This window comes from Carassius gibelio, chromosome B22 (assembly GCF_023724105.1).
Source record: "Carassius gibelio isolate Cgi1373 ecotype wild population from Czech Republic chromosome B22, carGib1.2-hapl.c, whole genome shotgun sequence".
Classification (NCBI taxonomy): domain Eukaryota; kingdom Metazoa; phylum Chordata; class Actinopteri; order Cypriniformes; family Cyprinidae; genus Carassius; species Carassius gibelio.
Window position 1 is genome coordinate 36,890,541 of NC_068417.1, and position 20,906 is coordinate 36,911,446.

A 20,906-nucleotide genomic window follows, 5' to 3' on the forward strand; every position below is an offset into this window, starting at 1 on the left:
TGAAACAGCGTCGCGATTTCAACGGTGAATCCACGTCGTGATTTCAACGTTGATCCAATTTGCAAAATCGAAAGGTTTTTCAACGTTGATTCAACGTCGGGAGTTCAACAGTGAATCAGCGTTGTGATTTCAACCGTACATCAACGTCACGATTTCAACGGTGAATCAACGTCGTGATTTCAACGTTGATCCAATTTGCAAAATCGAAAGGTTTTTCAACGTTGATTCAACCATGGTACCTGACGTTGTTTCAACGTTGAATCAACGTTGAAATGCCGGCTGGGCTACGTAACTCGATGAGTTCGTCTCAATTGTTTAGAAACAAGCTGCATAAATTAACTATATCAGGAATTTATGTCTCAGATCTCATTTGTGCATGTCTGTTATGTTAAATAAAGTTGATTAATTAAAGCAAACCAAGTAGAACATATACTTTACCTGTGCACTGAGTTGTTGTTGACTGATCACCTCAGACGCCCGGGCTGCAATGGCGGAAATCTCAAAACGGCCACAAGATGGCGCCGTAAATCGGCGAATCCGATATTACAAAACCGATACCCGATTATGGAAAAATGCTTAAATATCGGGAAAAATATCGGTAAACCGATACATCGGTCGATCACTACTTAAAATCAATTTTAAAAGTAATTTGACATCCATTATCACATTTTTCCTAACATAATTTAAATTCACAGATCATTATCTTCAACTCTAGATGCAGTGCCACTTTGTCACAATGTATTCAAATGCTTCTATGTTTTATTCAGTGTCTAAGATGCTCGTATTGTTAGTGGAGTAGAGAAGATGTTGAGGTTACAGAGATTGCCTTTAAGATTTGACTGCTTTTACTGCAGCCGGAAAGATTCACCCTTGAGAAAGTAGAGAGTAGATGAATGCTCTCTAGGAAGCATTTCTTCTCTTGTCTCAGTCCCCTGCAAGGAACGGCTTACACATACTCTACAAACGAATGCTGAATGAATAGAGTGGACGTTGCCTGTGACTGCTGTTGGTGACAATGTGATATCTATAGACTGAAGTTCTCTATTCTGTGAACCTCTACTGAAAGTGCTTAATAGGATTCCTACGCTTCAATTCACACGTTCTGCCAGATTCAATTCACTTCAGTTCCAAATAAACTGTAAACACAGATACAAAAGCGTAGCTCATGTGTCAAGTGCTTTGAATGTTTCTTAAAGAAAAAAATAAGGAAAACAAAATAACTCAATAAACACATAGTAGTAGAAATAAAGTGAAGAAAATGTGTCAACCAATTTAAAACATACAAATATCTTTTTTTTAATGTTTGGCTTTCTTACAACGAGAAAGTAAAAAAATAGGCTTTTTTTAAAGCACAAATAGCATAACTTTTGGGCTTTTAAATGTTGAGAAGTGAAGGGAAGAGATTTTTTTTAAATGCAGAATGTTGCAAGCTGGATTCGAACTTTCGGTGTCCGCATGAGCATCATAGCTTTTCCACATCTCCAAGTAAAAGCCTTTTGACGGTTGCATTTTCTTCATTCAAGGCTTCTAACTACCAATGGCAGAAGTGTAAATAAAAGAGTGGCACATCACCTGTGTGTGATTAGTGGCATAAATAAGCACACGCTATTGCCACTTTGAATGCCTTTATGATTCAATGCCCTCTTTTCTTGCATTTCAAACATAGACATCAAACTAATTAATTTGAAGGACTGCAGAAAAAGCTAATTATGAGGTCGCAAGGTGCACATATTTTATTATTAAAGAGAGAACAGAAAAAGAAAGCTTGTAGCAGCAGACTGGCTTTTCTCAGACGTGTGCTTCCTAACCTCGGGGCGTTAAAAGAAGGTTTGCACGTTGCTTAGTGACACTGGGCGAGATTGCTATACTTCTCTTAATTAGCCTTCTCTCCATCCCTTTGTCTCCTGCCGCCTGTCAGTCATTTCATGGACTATATATATAACATGTTTGGTGTGCAATTGAAAAGTTGCTTTAAAAAAAACTAAGCTTGTCTGGCTTTTGATTTCTAAAGGACACATGTAGAATAAAGGGGGGGGGGGAGATCCAATCAAGAAAGTGACCCCCATCACCCATTTCATAAAGGTCTTTTTTTGGAGATGAATAACTAATTAAGCTCCTCAAATGATGTGGCGTAGCATCTGATGAAGTTAGGAAGGTATTTATAACATGGTGGTCATACCGATCTACTGCAGATGCATTAGATCAAGAGTGGAAGGTTAAACAGAAGAATTACTGCTAAAATGGTTTTATATTTTTCATCCACAGTGTATCACGATTAGAAAAATGACTGATGAGTTTTTTTTTTATGTAGATATTCAGAGATCTGGATGGCAGATGGCCAATGTAATAATGATTTTATGCATATAATACAGTTTAAATTATTGCAAATTAGATGCACACACATCTAATGCAATTCAGTGAGTTCGACTAATTGATTTAAACTTTTCTTAACTACAAATATAATATATATTTGATACTTTAATTGGTGCTTTAATTAGCTTGCTGAGTTTTCTGTTTTTGAAGACAACAACAAGAACACATTTGATCACGGTCAAGTGAACCTGAAACTGGATTAATTATTTTGAGCTTCCAATTAAATAGTCAATTAAAGACCAACTAACTAGCTGGTTTCGAAATTTTGCACATCCCAACTCAGAAATAGCCAAATATCCAAACTATCCATTGGAATAGAGTTAACTGGATCTCAAGAATCTCAAAATGGTCAAATAACGGTTAATAACACTGATGTTAATAAAATTAATAATACTAATAGACAATGCTTAGGTGCAAATGAGCAAACAATATTATTCCCAATGCTGTACTCTATCTTGGCTCAGTTACATAAATAAAAACTTAAACACTGCATTTATTTGCATATTTTTGAGAGTGTTAATTAAAGTGACAAAAATAAGATGTTGAGATTTCGATGTTAAACAGCTCTCTGTTTTTGAAGACAACAACTAGAATGAACTGGATCACAGTCAAGTGAACCGTAACTGGACTAATTATTCAGGACTTTGTAGCGATTAGTCACTCAGAAACCCTCACTAACATCCCAACTCAAAATCAGCAAAAAAGTCCAAACTATCCATTGGAATCGACCAACTATTAGACTTATCAGGCAAGAATCTCAAAATGGTCAAACAGAGGGCTAGGCAATATGTCCAAAATTAATTATCATGATAATTTTTTCATAATTTTTATATCTATTAATATTAATAATTATTGCGATAAACTTTTTATCGTTATTTCTTTCAAGTTTAAAGGCATATTTCTGCTTCTAAGATTTTAAATACTCTTTATGGTCAGACTCAGAACGTGACAAACACTTAACATTTTTGGATTCATTAAAATTTTCCAGTTATTTTCCTTTAACAAAATAAATGACTTGATTAAAAATAAAAAAAATAGTTTCTGCAAGTTCTAATGAGTGACATTGCTTCAAATCCAAAAAGAGGTTTGTGTTGCCTAAATTTGATGACTTATCTTCAGTTAAGTTGCAGTGCAGGCTATAATATTAATAATATTAATAAAAATTGTCTCTTGGAAATGCACATTTGAGTTAGGATGCAGATGTAAATTAAAGTGTATTATCAAATAAATAAAAATTACAATTGTAACAAACATTTTTATATGGTGAAATGTAATTATTCGAACAGTTTTATTAATCACAGTTAAAACCACACATATAGCACCTCAATACAAAAAATTTAACTAGCCTATATGGTTTCTATCTATTTGTATGAAAAAACACTATGGCTTTATCTAAAAAATCCTGTAATTGCATTCCATTATTCCTTTAATACATTAATATTTCTACATTAATAATATAATAAACTATTACACATTTCAGCCACAATACCATGTTAGTGTTACTACAGTAAATCCATGGTAAATGATGGCGATTTGTAGATTAAAAAGTCTTCTGACTGTATCGTCGTGCACAGTGTTTTTCCTGTTTCATCTGGCTTTATACTAGTTTAAATCACTGATCCATTTGTGTTGTTTGCTGAATTTATGCTGGATCTGACCGAGATTTATCAGCAAGTAAACGCATCTGCTTTAGTGAATTGGTGCTGTGCAGCTGTTTGAACTTTCAAACGAGTGGATAAACGGTGTTGCGCTTCAAATGAGTAGTGCTGTTTTGTTCCACTTTTAGCATATAAACATTATTAACATTTAGCAAAGTCTTATTATTGTTTTATCAAGGAACTATCTTTTGTGATAATAGAGTTATATCTTTATCACCCACACCTTTGGTCAAATAATGGCCAACAACAAGAATTATTAATAATAATAATAATAATTATAGTTGCAAGCAGCATTTATGCTAAGACCTTTATGTCATCTGTTAAGGTCTAGGCTGACACGAAAGCATTAAAGATTCATAGGCTTTTGAGTACATTTGGAGATGGCTATTTTCTTAATGATCCAGTTATGGCTATCCAAATGGTAAAGTTGCACAGTTTTAGATAATTATTGACCTAAAAAATCTAGAGGATTGAGAATAGAAAACATGACCTCAAGGCAAAGTTATAGAGAATAAGGAAATACAGTCATCTGGTGACAGATTTCTTTCAGAATTCACACATGAGTGATAAAGGCAAGAGTCAAACAGGCCCACCAAGTTTTGTTTTGATCAGCTACTGTTAACCTGGTCTAACAGGTTCTCAAATTTCATGGGCCAATGGCACCCATGTTTTTTGAGAGACGTGAAGGTCCTCATAAACATTCATGGCACCTTCGGCCAAGACACTGCATGCCAATGTTCCAAGTTAATCAGACTAAAGATTGCGTAGTTATTTTTTTCCCCTGTAATGGAGCCATCAAGAGGACAATCACTTTACCATCATGGCAACTTGAACAAGGACAGTGCATGCCAATTTTAAAGTCAATCAGACTAACTTTTGTGTAGATGTAGTGGTCTTCATGTTTTTTTCATATTATAGTGCCACCAAATGGCCAAAAGCAAATTATTATTATTTTTTCTTACTGTGACTTCGGACTGAGCATCTACACGTGTACCATGTTTGGTGAAAATATCTCATTGCAAGAGATATAACCATTTTAGTAAGGCAACTTCTACTTCAAACGTTCTGGCGTTCTGTTGCGAACCTTAATCACCATCTACATTTTTTTAAATATCTTTTTGTCATGAGTGTTTCTAGATGATGCATGTCAAATACGGAACAAATTGCACAAATGGCCTATTAGGAGTTGTATCAGAAAAGTATCTATGAGAAAAGTAGTTTTTGCTAATAATCGCAAATGTTTAATGAACAATTTGATTGACTGCAGTGGTTGTGGAGGCAAAGTGGTTCAGAATGAGGAGATTCAACATATGATATGAATATTGTGTGTATGAGTGATAGGTTGCGTGATATATATAGGGTCTAAAACACGATTGCGCCACCCAATGGCCATTTTATTTCAAACTTCGCACAGACCTCTAGGGCGATGAGTCAAATAGGCCCACAGAGTGTCCCCATCGTTCTCCGTAAGCCATTAGAGGTGCTCAAAATGTATAGGCCGATGGCAGCCATGTTTTTGAGATACACGAAAGTCATCATGAATGATTAAGGGAACTTGGACAAAGCCAATTATGCCAATTTTCAAGTCATTTGGACAAACAGTTGCGTTTTTATAGCTGTTTTTGTGTTCTTTCGTATTATAGTGCCATCAAGTAGTAAATCTCAGCAATTGTTTTTGCATGACCACAGAATGAACTCATACATAAGTATAACAAGTTTGGTGAAAATATCTAATTTCGTTTAAGAGTTATAACCATTTACGTGAATGTGGCCCTGTCTTATTTCAAACGTTTTGTTGTCACCGTCACAAGAATGAATCACTGATCGAAGATGATGTATATCAAGTTTCGAGTGAATCGGACAAACGGCCTATGAGGAGTTCGATAAAGTAGATATTTTAGAAAATTCAAAATGGCCAAAAACTATTAATGGCAGAAATAAAATCAGACGTCTTGAACCAAGGATTCCAATGATATAAGACAACTGAGTCTACGACAAACTGTCTAGGTGTTATGAGCAGTTTCACGTTGTTGATCGCTTTAGCGCCCCCTATTTGCCAATCGGGGTCATACTTTGTCAGGCTTTCCCGAAATTGAGACCTACCATCTGGCCAGGTTTCCAGTATCTAGGCCTAAAGGTTTAGTCTGCATGATCAGTTTTACGGCATAATAGTAATAAAAATCCTAACAATTACAATAGGGTTTCAGTGCTATGCACTTAAACCCCTAATCATCATAATAAACTGTAAAATATAATCAACTAGGTCCAACTGATCCCAAAATATCACACCTATTGCCGTATCCTACCTTTTGCTCAATTTAGTAAATAAATATTGCAAAGACCAAGAAACAGCTAGAACGAACTAGATCTCTTTCGGGTGATCCTGATATTTGACTGATTAATCAGGCCCTCCTATCGATTAGTCAACTAGTCACTAAGGAGCCCCCAATAACTTGTCTATTTTTTATTTTTGCACATCAAAACTCAAATTCAGAGAAATATCCAAGCTATCAATTGGAATCAACCAATCAGGCACAAATCTAAAAACTTTTAAACTTAAAAATGTATAAAAGTCCCAACTGATCCAGAAATATCATGCCCGTTGTCCAAAAATACCATAGCCTATCTTGGCTCGATTATGAAATAAAAAAGAAGAGCATTTTTTTGATCAACAAAAAGTGACAAATATGAACTAAAAATACTAAACCCAAAGTATGTATCAAAGCAATAGCAGAATTTAGACAACAAATATAATTTGACACTCTAGAGACAAGAAAACTACAATCTAAATCAAGGAAAAAGGTAAATAAATAAATATTATTACAAATTTGGCAATCCTTTGTTTGGACCTAGTTAAGAAAAACATGACAAAAATCATAAAGATAAAAATTATGAATGTCTTTAATCTTTAAGGAGGAGATAAAAGCAGACATTTCCGTCATCCAGATAATCTTGTCCTATTACCTGAAAGACTTTGCTTTTCAAACAACATAAAAACCTAGAAACAATTGTATGAACGTTCTAGCGGCAAGGTACAAGGGTAGTGCGTGAAATACTGAGAAAACCACATAGAAAACACACTCAAGTGCTTCCTGCATCCACTATTTTATTTCCCCTTGTTCGATTCCAGCAAGAACATTACAAGTGCTATTTGGAGAAGAGGTTAACCAATGTCATTCTTGACCTAGATTGTGTTTGAATCAGAATGTGGGAAAAACTCAAACCTGCAGCCGTGTTACGAGGGAAGGGCCAATCACATTTAACCCATCAGGACATCAGCCTTCCACGACAGGAACTTTTAGGTCGCCAAGCCCCAATTGCAGGGAATGTACATCTCGTACATGCACCATTTGTCATAAAAGGAACTGTTGGCCACGAAAGGCAATTTTAAGCTTTTGATGGTGGTGATTAGTGTCAAAAGCAATGTTTACTTGGCCATTAAGGACCAAATGTGCAGCATTAGGTTAAAGTAGACGTCTGGATTTAAGTCCGCTGTAAAGCAGGTTATTTATAAGGTTAAGTGTTCCAAAAAATCTAATGTGATATAGAATAAAGAAACTTTTTTTTTTTTTTGCCAGTACTTCATATCAAAAAGCTATTTTTTTTTAAAGCAGAATACACGGTCAATTTTCCATAATGCTTTATCTTTGCGAGCCGCTCTGCATTACTGTGTCACGACAAATGGTTTATTTTCAGGGCTGGCGCATGTGAAACTAATGTAGTGATCTTAAAGTAAACCCACAGAACATCTGCAGAGCAATTAAAAATATATTTGTCTTTGAGAGAATTTTTTTTTTTATTAAAAACTATATATATAATATTTTGTTTTTCATAGCCTAAGGTCAGTCTGAGAATGAAAGCACTCTTCAAAAAGGCTTGGCCTTCGTCATGCTTGTCTGTGTAGTACTGTACATTGCCATTGTTCTGCCCCTGAACCTTGGATCAATAATATTTTTCTTTCTGTCTGTTTATCTATTAAGAGTTGAAGGATATAACAAAAGTGCCTATTTTTCTGTTTTTACAACGTAGGTAGACTACTATTTAAACTATGCAGTAAATGTTTCCAAGTATATATATTCAGCAACTGAAATGCAACTACGTTTCTTTTCCCACAAAGTTATTTCCCAAAAATAACTGAAAGAATTGTACTTAATCATTCTCAATAATATGTACCAATACAGCAATTTTTAGAACCAGTCTAATCCCTCTAAAGGTATAGTTTACCAAAAATAATGTTGTTCCAAACTTTTTTCCTTCAGTGAAACATAAAGACAAAGAAATGCGCTACGGTCTGCCCAAGTTCGAATCCCGGCTCAAATACATTTCCTGATCCTGATCTGATCTGTCCTATCATAATAAAGGCAAACATGCCAATAATAATAATAATAAATCGTACTAAAAGAGTGGCTTGGACATTCTGTTAAATAACTCCTGAGTTTCAAAGAGCGAGCTACTAATCATCAAATTGTCTTATTTGGGTGAGCCATACCTTTCATAAAGACATCAGAGAACATGCATCCATTGTAATAATTCAACAATACATGAGTGAAAGGAAAACTTCATCTCTCTAGACAAAACACAATGCAGGCGATACGATACTCCATTCAAAAACGCTCTTTCCCACAAAACAATCCGTCTGGTGAGTCTTCCAGATCCCTACCCTGACAAATCAAACATCTCAATCAAAAATGAGATGAAAAATATCCTATTTTACCTAATTTATCAAACTATAGTAGAGATTTTATAAGGTTTAAATGCAAAACTTCATATTTGCTATATCTGCTCAAATATTCTAAGCTATATGGTTTCTAATGAGATCTAATCTAGCTTTGGAATAGGTTCTAACACAGACAAAAAGTAATAACTTGGCTAGAGAGATAGCATTTGTTATGCGTTTCCACTAAATGACTTTGACGGCCTTATGCAGCACTGTGTTGGAAAAAAAAAGAACAATGAACACTTTCAAATGAACACTTTCTTAATAATTCAGGATTTTCCAAATAATAGTAAATAGTTAATTCTACTTTTGTAATTATTGGCTATAGTCTTACATTGGGACTCACAATTAATCTCATTTAATAGCACAAAGACCCTAAAGACAATAGTCCACGGATCACCAGAGTATAAACTCATCTCTAGTCGGGACTCGGGAGGGGGCTGTGAAATTGATATGAGATTTCAGCAGAGTGCTCCTATCATATGATTTTCACATGCATTCCTGCTAAACAAAAGAAATCATTGGCACGGTGACTGAGATGTTAGAAAGAAACCAACATATAGCTGAAGGATGGGCTAACTTGTGCTAATTGGCTGGTTGTGTGCAGAAGTTTTAGATTCAGCTGACCCTCGGATGGCTGTACTTTTTCAGTGGGCTTATACTGTACAGAAGGTCTAACATCTAAAGTATAGCATGCAAATTAAGTGAATCACACAGACGACAAAAAATAAATACATCTAAATAATAATTGGACTAGTCAGCCATTGCAAGGCACACCCATCCCTAATCAACCGAACCAAAAAGATATGGAAAATACACTGAGAAAAAAAAAAAATCAATTAAATGGATTAATCAAAAATATTAACCTCACTGAACCTTTCCAAAACTAATTATTACTTAAAAACAGGGTTTATTTATGGGGTAACATCTAGATAAAATATTACTAAAACTGTTTTCAAAATTAATATTTAAGTCAAATATAAAATCAATCAAATAATTGCAAAAAGAAAGCCTTTTGTGAAAAACATGCTACACTTGAACCTATCTTTGCATTGCACATTTAATTCGCTTATCTCCACATTATAAGTGTTTCAGGTGTTTCCATAAGGTGATGCTACAACTGTTTTTTTATTAATTTTTTTATTTAGGAATTGTAGCAGCATAAACATTAAAACTTGAAAACTAGGCCAAAGCTTTTAATTAATTTGCCACCAATACTCAAAAAAATCTGCATCAGCATTCATTCCCTAAAACATCTGCTGCATTAGGCAGCAAAAATAATTTCAAAAACCCTTCAAACCCCCACCTCAGGCGGCTTTTTAGGGCATTCGACTTTGAGCGCATAATCTAAACCCATTCTGAACATGGCTTTAATGGAAAACAACCACTGAGTTTCACATGAGAGGCAGACAAATAATGGCGAGGCATATGGCAGATTTTGACACATTTAGATCTGCAGGGATTGGTTTAGGCATACATGAACTACAGCACAGAAAGATTAAGAGACAAATTTGAGCTTATCTTGTCTTTACAGTAACTGTATATCAAAGTTCTTGCGCAACAGCCTGTTCAAGAATGTTTCACTTCATCGAATCAAAGGTCTCACTCACCTGGAATCTTTTGGGAATTTAGGAAGCAAACATAACTTGAGAGAACGAATATAATACTAAGAAATGTACCCAAAATTCAGTGTTTTCGACAGTAAAACCTTATTTTACAATTATTATTAATTTGCATTTACAAGTTAAGTTGTAAACAACATCTAAATTGTCTACACAATCAAACCTCCACAATTAGAGCTTGTCAGAATTGCGATATAGTAGGGATCTGGCACGATTTAATCTAGATGTCCTTCGACAAAATGAGAATCCCTGGGGTTTAAAAGGAGAAAATAATGGAGGCAGACTTCCCAGATGTCAAAATACTTAGGCACAGAAGCCTAGCGTATTTAAGATGTGAAAAATCCAGCGGAAAACCAAAAGTATTATCTCTGTGGGAGTATAATGCTACTACTTTTAAAGTAGTTCAGCGTAACCCTGACAGCTTAAACATGAAAGTGGTGGAAAGCAAAGATGTAAGCTTTAGATAAACGCTAAAATCAAGAGGAATCAACGTTTTTAGTTCCCTAAACCAAATGTACAAAGAAAACATGACCTTCATTTGGTGGTCATCTGATGATTAAATAAATAATTCAGTTAAAGTGTAATGCATCTTAACAGCTGCTGTATATCTAAGTGTTTCTTTCAATATTTCACATAAAATATGAAGTAAAATACATGATACGGTAAAAAAAAAAAAACATTTATTTCATTAACTATTAAATAATTTAATCAAATATTTGTCAGTAATATTTGGCAGTATGTTTTCCCCCGTACTGTAGACACACGCAGCTGAAAAAGATCCATACATAATTCAGATGACAGTATTTTTTTATCAATTTAATATGCTGTTGATTTTCAGTGGTTTTCAAAAAGAATGCAACTCGAATCAATGCCCCTTCTCGCAGCCTACATGCCAATTATAACGGCTGGAAACTGTCGTCAAATAGCTCCTGACGCTTCTTTAACAACCTCTTCACTTGGGGGTGGATGTTCAAGAGCTGCTAGAAGCGCTTTACGGCCAAGATAGGAACAAATAAAGGTAAAGTCGCTTTCGATACGCACCAAAAAGGTTCTCAAACCACCAAAACCAAAATGCACGATTGTGAACCATGCATCGTATTTCTAAAAAGAACTACAAAAACTTCTAAAAGCGCTAGGATATCAAATATAGATAAGAAGGTAACCAAACTGGAGTGATAAATGTCAAAGGAATATCCGAAATAGCCCTGAGATGTTGCAAGAATCATAATTGGTCATGAGATTGTTGCTGATCTTTGATGAAACGAGAGGAAAGGCAAATGCATAGGGGAGCTTTCGAAGAGAGCGAGGGGGAGGTAGATGATGACTAGAGATAAAAATAAAAAGTGACATTTTTCCTGATGGTAATGGTTCTCACAGCAAGCAGCTTTGACCTTCAGTTTTGTCTGAATTTGTGACACTCTCTCGTGCATGACACCAAATGTGTGGTGACAAATTCACACGGAAAGAGTCGGAAAAGCCAGGGTGCGGTTGGGTTTTGAATAAATTTGTCTGATTAAAACAGCGACATCTCACCGCAATGATTTATGTAACCAACTGAATGCTCCACACACATTTTCAAACTATGTTTTTTGTATTTAGACGTGCCAAGGCTAGATATAAAGACCACTTCAAGAGTTAAACTGAAATTACAGATCACCTAATACATCAAATCCTATTCTCAGGTCTCATTCAGCCAAACCTCGAGCCACTGATAAACAGAAATAATTGAATTCAAATACATATACTATTACTTCTAGTGACTGAAAATAAAATGGCCAATGCTCTTCATCATAAAATTAATATAAATAAAATCAGTTGATGAACGTTGGTACTGTTTGTCAATTATTAATTTACATTTATGTATTGTAAATATTAACATGCTGCTCTCGTATCCGTGCAAAGTTATCTACGAGTTACCAACAGATGAACACACAAGCAAAGCTAGCTGTACTAGCAAACATTACAGAGGATGATTTAGTACCAGACTACAAACAGACAACAAAAAAAAGACAAAATATAATACCATTGATGGCCCAAATTCAGCATCAAACTGACCGCTTTGCAGATGGAAAAAGAAATAAAAAAATCTTCTTTGCAACTTCTAGCAATGCTGGCTTTGAAGGAGAGTTGGTTAACAACAGTTTAGAATTTGGAACTTTGACCCTTTGAAAGTTTGAGGAAATGATTTATGATGCTCCCTAAAGCGTTATCAGCAGAGCGCCAATGTAAATTCGTCTCATGAAGGTGTGAATCAACTCTTACATACTTCTAGATTTCACAGAGGGAGACGGAAACTTCGGCCGTTTTTTACGTCCAAAAACATGCTAAGCTCTCATTATGGATTCACTGGAGACTTTCAGTAGACTAAACCCAAATTATTTAGCCTGCATTTCCTCGAAGCATGCCTAGAATTAATCTCTTGTGATGGACAGAATATCTGCATGGCATGAGATACAAGCAATAATATAATATTATCACCGTGGGAATCTTGTTAAAGGCTCACTGTCAAATATCTTTACTATTTCAGCACAAAACAGCAATGAATCCACCCATCATCACATCAGCGCCTTCAAACTTCCTGGAACGGGCCTTTTGGTAAAAAAAAAATAGGAGCTTTTCCTTATAGTATGAGAAAAACTAAGCCGTTTTCAATGATATACGTCTAATATCTGATAACTAGTCTTTTTAAATATATCAGTTTGTCATATCTGATATGATGTATAGGAAATGTTAGACAAACAGGGTCCAACATATGGATTCATATTCAATATCTGACATTAATGCAGCATTAGACAGACTCAGTTTTGGTTGATAGAAAGAGTGACCAACATTTACTCAAAAGCTTCAGTTAACAGATGCCAAAAGCCAAGGGTTTTCTTTCTGACATTAAAAGGGGGATTACCACAAATCTAGGGTTTGAAAACTAGGAAACCTCGAGGTTAAGACTCAATAATCTCCCAATAACATCAGATACGGCGATTTAAAGGGATTAAACAAAGCTAATGAAACATTTAACGGGGGAGGGGCGGGAAAACCAACGGTTTATGTCATATTTTTGGAAATGATAACCAAAAATTAGTACATAACAAATAGAAACGGGACTCAAGGTTTCCCCAAACCAAATATTGTTGATATTTACACGACATTTTGGCTACACTGGCACGTTTCGTTCATGGACTGTATTTCTGCTTCAAAGCGAGAAATCGATTAACGAAAAAAAAAAAGAATAAAGAAATCAAAACAAACTCAAATACCAGCGCACATATTCTGCACAAACCTTCTGATTAAGATCAAAGGCGTTATATTGACACGTTCAGTGTAATAATAATCTGGCCTTGACAAGGCCGCGATAACAAGCAATATGCGCAGTGTCATTTTCTTTGTCAACCCCCACCTTCCCCTAAAATACAAAATTATTTTCTGACATTTCCCCATTGCAGCAATGCGCGCTCCCCCAGCGCCGATGATTTGAGGGAAGGGAGGGCACGCGCGCAGTGGGGCGGGGACGCGCACAGCCCTCCCCCCCAAATAATACAGTAGCCTACAATAAAGCAGGGAGCGCGCACTCAGGCAAAACGGATGCCGGTGATTGGTCAGTGCACAATTCCCTCTGTACACGTAACACGCCCTGCTTACAATAAATAAACATCGCCTAAATTTCCTCTAAAAAATATATGCAACTTAAAGAAAGGGCGTTGGGCCAAAACAACAGCTGTTATGCAATCAAATAAAATAGCAAATGTACATTATTTATCAAACAACAGCCACGCAACTAAACTCATAACTGCGATTATTTTTGATAAGGTCCAGCGGCTATTTAAAAAAAAAAAAGGCAATGGGTTTTCGCCGGTCCCCACACCGAATAAACACACTGAATCAACACGCGAAGCCCAGCTAGACAATTCTGCATGTTAGGTGAAGCGAGCTTACCTACACAGTGAATGAGTTTATGCCTCCACGAGTCAAGCTCCTGCCGAAAGCCGCGCCTCTCGATCGTGCATTGCTGCCTTCTGCACAGACTCGCCATTTTCTACCGGCCCCTCCCGCGGGCGCGCGCCTCACACCGGGAGCTCCCGGGGCCCGCGTCATCGGCCCCCTCTCCTCTCCTCTCCCTCCGTGGCTCTTCAGTGCTGCAGCACTTTTCTGACATATCCCTCCCGCATCCTAATCAGAGCTCCAAAGAATTTAAAACATGTACCTGAGTGCATATAGATGATCAGAGAAGTGTCTAGCTGTCTTAAATAATTTAGGATTTGATTAAATTAATCTAGTGTTAATATAAGTGTTTATGATATCACTATAAAAATTCTAAATATATGTTAATAATACACTAAGTTTTATTTGTGTCCCATAAAAGAAAAGCCACGTTCACAACAAGAATGAAAACTATAAAGATAACTAGCCAGGACCACAAAACAGGGTCATAAGGGTAAATTTCTTTTTTAATCTTTCTGTTGATGTATGGTTTATTAGGATCGGACAATATTTAGCCAAAATACAACTATCTGAAGATCTGGAATCTGGGGGTGCAAAATAATAAAATAATAAATGAAAAGATGGAGAAAATCGCCTTTAAATCCAAATTAATTCCTTCATATAATAATAAAAAAAAAGTTTTGAAATGTTTTACAAAATATCTTCATGGAACATGATCTTGATTTAATATCCTAATAATTTTTGGCATAAAAGAAGAATAATTTTGATCCATACCGTGTATTGTTAGCTATTGCTACAAATTAGGCTCACATATAATGACCAGAGCATGCCTTAAATAATTTTGTATTTTATTAAATAACTTATTTATTATAGTAATAATAATGGTGTTTATGATAATAATACTACATCTATAAAAAAAAAATCATTCCAAATATTTTAATAATATACTAGTATTAATAATTTTGTGTCCCATTACAGAAATATTACAAAATGCACTGAAATATATAATAAAGATATCGACACTAGTGTCCAAAACCGGCGAACAATATCGTCTGTTTATTATAAACGCACGCTCGTCTGCTTGTTACAGCGGGATTCTGATTGGCTGTCAATTATGTTATCATTCGTCACCTGGAAAAACGGACAAACGTTTAGCCAATCAGGTGGCACTCGGACAAACGCTCAGCCAATCAGGTGTCACTCGGACAAACGCTCAGCCAATCAGGTGGGACTTTGAAAAAAACGCGATTGAAGATTCTGTGAGGGAATTGCTTACTTTCGGCTTAAAGGGTTAGTTCACCCAATAATCAAAATTATGTCATTAATGACTCACTCTCATGTCGTTCCAAACCCGTGAGACCGCCATTTATCTTCTGAACACATAGATTTAGTCTGAGAGCTCTCAGTCCCTCCATTGAAGCTGTGTGTACGGTCTACTGTCCATGTCCAGAAAGGTAAGAAAAACATCATCAAAGTAGTCCATGTGACATCAGAGGGTAAGTAAGAATATTTTGAAGAATCGAAAATACATTTTGGTCCAAAAATAGCAAAAACTACGACTTTATTCAGCATTGTCTTCTCTTCCGTGTCTGTTGTGAGAGAGTTCAAATCAAAGCAGTTTGTGATCCGGTTTCGTGAACGAATCATTCGATGTAACCAGATCTTTTTGAACCAGTTCACCAAATCGAACTGAATCGTTTTAAACGATTCGCATCTCTAATACGCATTAATCCACAAATGACTTAAGCTGTTAACTTTTTTAATGTGGCGGACACTTCCTCTGAGTTCAAACAAACCAACATCCCGGAGTAATTCATTTACTCAAACAGTATTGACTGAACTGCTGTGAAGAGAGAACTGAAGATGAACGAATGATTCGTTCGTGAACCGGATATCACAAACTGCTGTGTTTTGAACTCTCTCACAACAAACACGGAAGAGAAGACAATGCTTAATAAAGTCGTAGTTTTTGCTATTTTTGGACTGAAATTTATTTTGGTGTCTTTTTGGTTCTTTTCTGATGTCACATGGACTACTTTGATGATGTTTTTCTTACCTTTCTGGACATGGACAGTATACCGTACACACAGTTTCAATGGAGGGACTGAGAGCTCTCAGACTAAATCTAAAATATCTTAAACTGTGTTCCAAAGATAAACGGAGATCTCACGGGTTTGGAACAACATGAGGGTAAGTTATTAAATACATAATTTAGATTTTTCGGTGAACTAACCCTTTAAGTCTTGCTATAAACCAGGAATTCTTTTCCTTCACAATACCACTGACAATGTAAAAGTTACAGTACGGTTGACGGTAAGCTTTTTGTTAAGTGGAAATGAAGTAACTGACTGCTTTTATTGTACTGGCAGACTTCCTTGAGTGATTTCAGTGGGTTACTGTGGTAGCGACTGAGTCAGTTGTTATATTTGACAAAGGAAAAGAAAGGCAAGTGAATAAAATATAAATGGATTATAAATTCCTCGCTACTTGAGAACAGTGAACTGCATTTTTCCTCTAAACGGTATGTCAGTATAAAAGTGTAAATGTAATCGTTTGCATGCCTTTTCCTTTTGTGTGTGTGTGTGAGGGAGAATGTGATGATTAGTTGAATGTCCAAGTTGTTCTTTTCCATACGACAGAAGAAGCCAGAATAAGGGATATCAAACTGTAAAAGCACAGTAGAAGGAAAAATGTGTGAAACGATACACTTTTAAGATCTAAAAGAAGCCTTCGACAGTAAAGAGACTATTCGGAGGGGGTAAAAGGTGGAAATGTTTCTTAAGACCCTAAGGTGTTAGTTACATCTATTTCATCCTTTAAGGCTTGTCACCAATTGTCCACTGTTATGTTTGACTAAAGTCATTGTACAGAAAACGGTATAAGCACCCCCTCACTATTACATTTGAGTGTTTTTTACATGATCAAAATGAAACGTTCATTTTCAGACAAAGCATTATGAAATTTATTTACAGTTTGTGAACTCTCCATGTCACTCTGCCTCGTTTACAAAATAAAACACTCCAATCTTCTGACATGATCCGGGATGCCATTAAATATAATCTACTTCTTCCTTACACTTGATATCTGGACAAAGACGCGAACGAGCTGTTTAAACTAAATACGTCAAAACGAACGTCCTTTCATGCCATGTGTCCTGGTCGCCGTGATTTTGCCAAGTAGGACATGCTCCATGATCAAGAAAAGATGTCCAAAAATATAGAATAAACTCAATTTCTACCCCTAGACCTAACCCTACCCATAATTTATTCCTAAAATCAGTGGGAAATGAGAGCCGATTAACAATGGTGTAGAAGCACCAAACCCTGATCATAAGCCTAAAACCGATATTTCCCGGTAAGTTATCCCTGCATTCTGATTGGTTGATTGGAATGTTGTTCCAGGATTATCAAGGATGTTGATCCAGGAACATGTTGCACTTGGTGAAATCACAGTCACCATAGGCGTTTCTCAATGTCATGTGGACTGAGTCAGAAAGTGAATGCACATCTACTGTATCCAGAGAAGATAGCAGCAGTGATTGTCATTTCTATTTGCTTTCATCGCGACGCGACACTCACGTTCAGCGCGATTAAGTGACTGAGCGCCAGTGGGCGGGGCCTATGGTTTGAAGATGACTATTCATCGCTCTGGAAGTGTGTTTATGAAAATGTTTATGCCCATGCACAGGCTTCATCACTTTGCCTTTCAAATCATGCAGATTTGATTTCTCAGATCATGACTTTGATATTTTGATATGTAGTCCTCTCCATACTCTCCAAAAACCTGCGTAACTTCTTTTCTAAGAAACCTGAGTTTATCAAAGTTAAGCTTTGCTTCCAACTTGTTTTGCAATTGCAAAACCTTCTTGGTTACCATTGCTATTGCAAATTGACTCAAATAAAAATGAATAAATAAGCAGTTTATTGCATTTATAGACTGTATCAGCACTTCATCTACAAATCCATTTACCTGAAATAAGGATTACTGAACTTTTGTCCCAAGCTCCAGTTCTCAACTATTTATATAATAAAAAAACATTAATTAAAATATCTCAGATTTTGGACTTGAGTAGTCTGCAAATAAGAACCAATATGCAACAAGCAAGAACAAAATAAAACGTATTAACTGAAACAGCTTCGAATGAGCTACACACAATAAGATCCTTTACTTTTTCCTGCATAGATGACTATTAAATGGAAATAAGACATTGGACGAAAAGAGAGAGAGAGAGATTAAATAGTGCTTGAAGTGAATTCAGATTAACCACAATTAACTACAGAAATGTGAAAAATGTGCATTCTCAAAGTCAGGGTCAAGATAGTGGTTGGAACAAAAATATATTTGTTTTTGGATTCAATGACAGTTCTGTTGATACTCAACGATCGTATCACAAAGAGTCTTCTCGATCTTCAGAGACACACAAACAGAGGCGCTGTATGTACCAGGGTACCCTCAAGGTCTTCTTTGCAGTATGGTATGAACAAAAGGCATCAGTCCCAGAGCAAAACACAAAGCAGTCACTCACAACTGATCTGAATACGCTATTTTGGTAATGTCCCGGTAAACCGTAACAGAATCAGTTTTGTTGCGTTTACTGTATGCACGCAACAATGCAATCCGACCTGTTGATGGTTTGCGTATTTATTTCTTTTTGTTTTAATGAGCGTCATTGACTTGTATGACCTTTGGTGACACATTTCTGAACATTTAACATTTAAGTCTCCAGGAAATGACTGTTAAATAACCCCGCCGCTCAACTTGCACACAAGGCCAGCGTGTCTTAACTCTCTCACTGCCTAATTCGTTCCTCAGCCTCGTCTCATGCATACCGCTCAAAGCGTTTAGGGATAATCTGACGTTCAGATACCAGAGAGTGGGGGAGGGGCTTCTTTGGAGATTGGGAGCGCAGTATGGGTGTTAAAGGGACCAATGCAGAAAGATTAGGCATTGATGTAATGTAAGCCGTGTGTACATTTTCAGTAAACCTTGATAGATTTGTTTAGGCTAAAAAGAGTTTTTCTTGCACTGAATTCAGTTACTGTATTTCCAGCACGATGCCAAAACAAATTAAATTTCTCTTGATATGAGGTTGCAGTCTGAATTCAATAAGATATGACATAAAAAGATGGAGTACCAGTGAATAATATTAGGACAATAGGTTTAATTCATGAAACAAATGAATTAAATGAATGGTTATGTAAAAACACATAATGTTCGGATTCATTAAAGTCTGTGTGGGACACAAATTGTGTGTAAAATGTCCAGAGGTTTAGTTATCTTTTAGGCAAACTGATGACACTGCATTTTTATAACATTATACCGTAAAAATGATTTTTCAAAGGTTATTGGAGTACCTTCCTTTCGTATTAAAAAAAAACAGCTATACTATTTCAGCTTTCCTACTTCAAATTTCATTTTTCATTCATTGTTTTTAATCTTGACTTGAATTATTTTTATTATTATTATTAATTTGCAAAATGTACCAAGTGGAAATGATTTCAAATTCTTTTAAGTATGTACTAAATCTGGGGCTTTCTGTGCCTTTCTGGATCTACTGGACGGTTTTAACTGAATAAATTACTCAGTTTACTCAAATATTTATAAAAGTTTCATGAATGAGGACTAGTGAATGAGCGGTCTTCACACAAAAACAAACATATATTGTAGATGCAACCAGTTTCAAAAGGGGGTAAAAAAACTTTTCACTGCTACTTAGTGATTTGGTCAAAGACCAATTGTTTGACTCAGTTTTAAGTGAATTAGTCACATATTCAAAACCTTACACTTTTTTCACATCTTACACTAATTTGTAATAAATTGCACTTAAAATTTTTTTTTTTTTTTGTTAAGTGTATAGTTAATTCAATAAAGTAATAAGGGCTATTTCTGTAGTATATATATATTATTCACCACAAAAAATAGCTTGGTTGCACCTCAGTTATCATGGCGATGTTTTCTTATTAAATCGTCTAACAAAGAATGACACATTTCTCCTGATCACACACAAAACCTCAGTTTCCAAACTTGAAAAAACACATGTTCAACAATTAATTTAAGTACCTGCAGAACTAATATATTCCAAGAAAAAGTGTGGGTTATAGTAATTAACTGAACAGCAGGAGACTTATTAACTTAAATTCAATAAAAGAAACAGACCTTGGTCTCGGCGCGGCTAATTGCTGCAATAAAACCTCCTTGGATTTTCTTGATGAAATAATTGTGCCTGCTTTTGTATTTATTACAAAAGTTACACAGAAGCTGTACAGAACAAACAAATAATTAACGACAAATCAAACTAAAACGTTATTGAATATAGTTGGGGTTTTTGAATGCAACTGGGTAGCAATTTTTTGCATATGTAAGTTTGTAGAAATTATTATTTGAAACCATCATAACCTCAGAATGAAGTACAATGCCAATGAATACAATGATGACAGATCCTGTGAGTAAAAGCTACACCCGAAAATGCGTTCTCAAAAATAATTGGGTCACTCAAATTCCCGCTCTTCACATCCGAACATCAAAGCTGACACAAAATCCACACAATTTCAGCTAATTATAAATGAGTCCTAATTATTTGGCAACTGTCACTTGGTATTG

General features: G+C 35.7%; 1 protein-coding gene across 2 annotated transcripts in view; it reads right to left on the reverse strand.

Annotated features, from left to right (window-relative positions):
• LOC127987941 (ligand-dependent corepressor-like) overlaps positions 1-14,408 on the reverse strand; it is a 45,699-nt gene extending 31,291 nt beyond the window's left edge. For both annotated transcript variants that reach the window (XM_052590400.1, XM_052590399.1), the window contains exon 1: positions 14,301-14,408. In XM_052590400.1, coding sequence (XP_052446360.1) covers positions 14,301-14,397 — 97 coding nt within the window. In that variant the 5' untranslated portion in view covers positions 14,398-14,408. The remainder of the gene's footprint in view (positions 1-14,300) is intronic.
• Between the last annotated feature and the right edge of the window lie 6,498 nt (positions 14,409-20,906).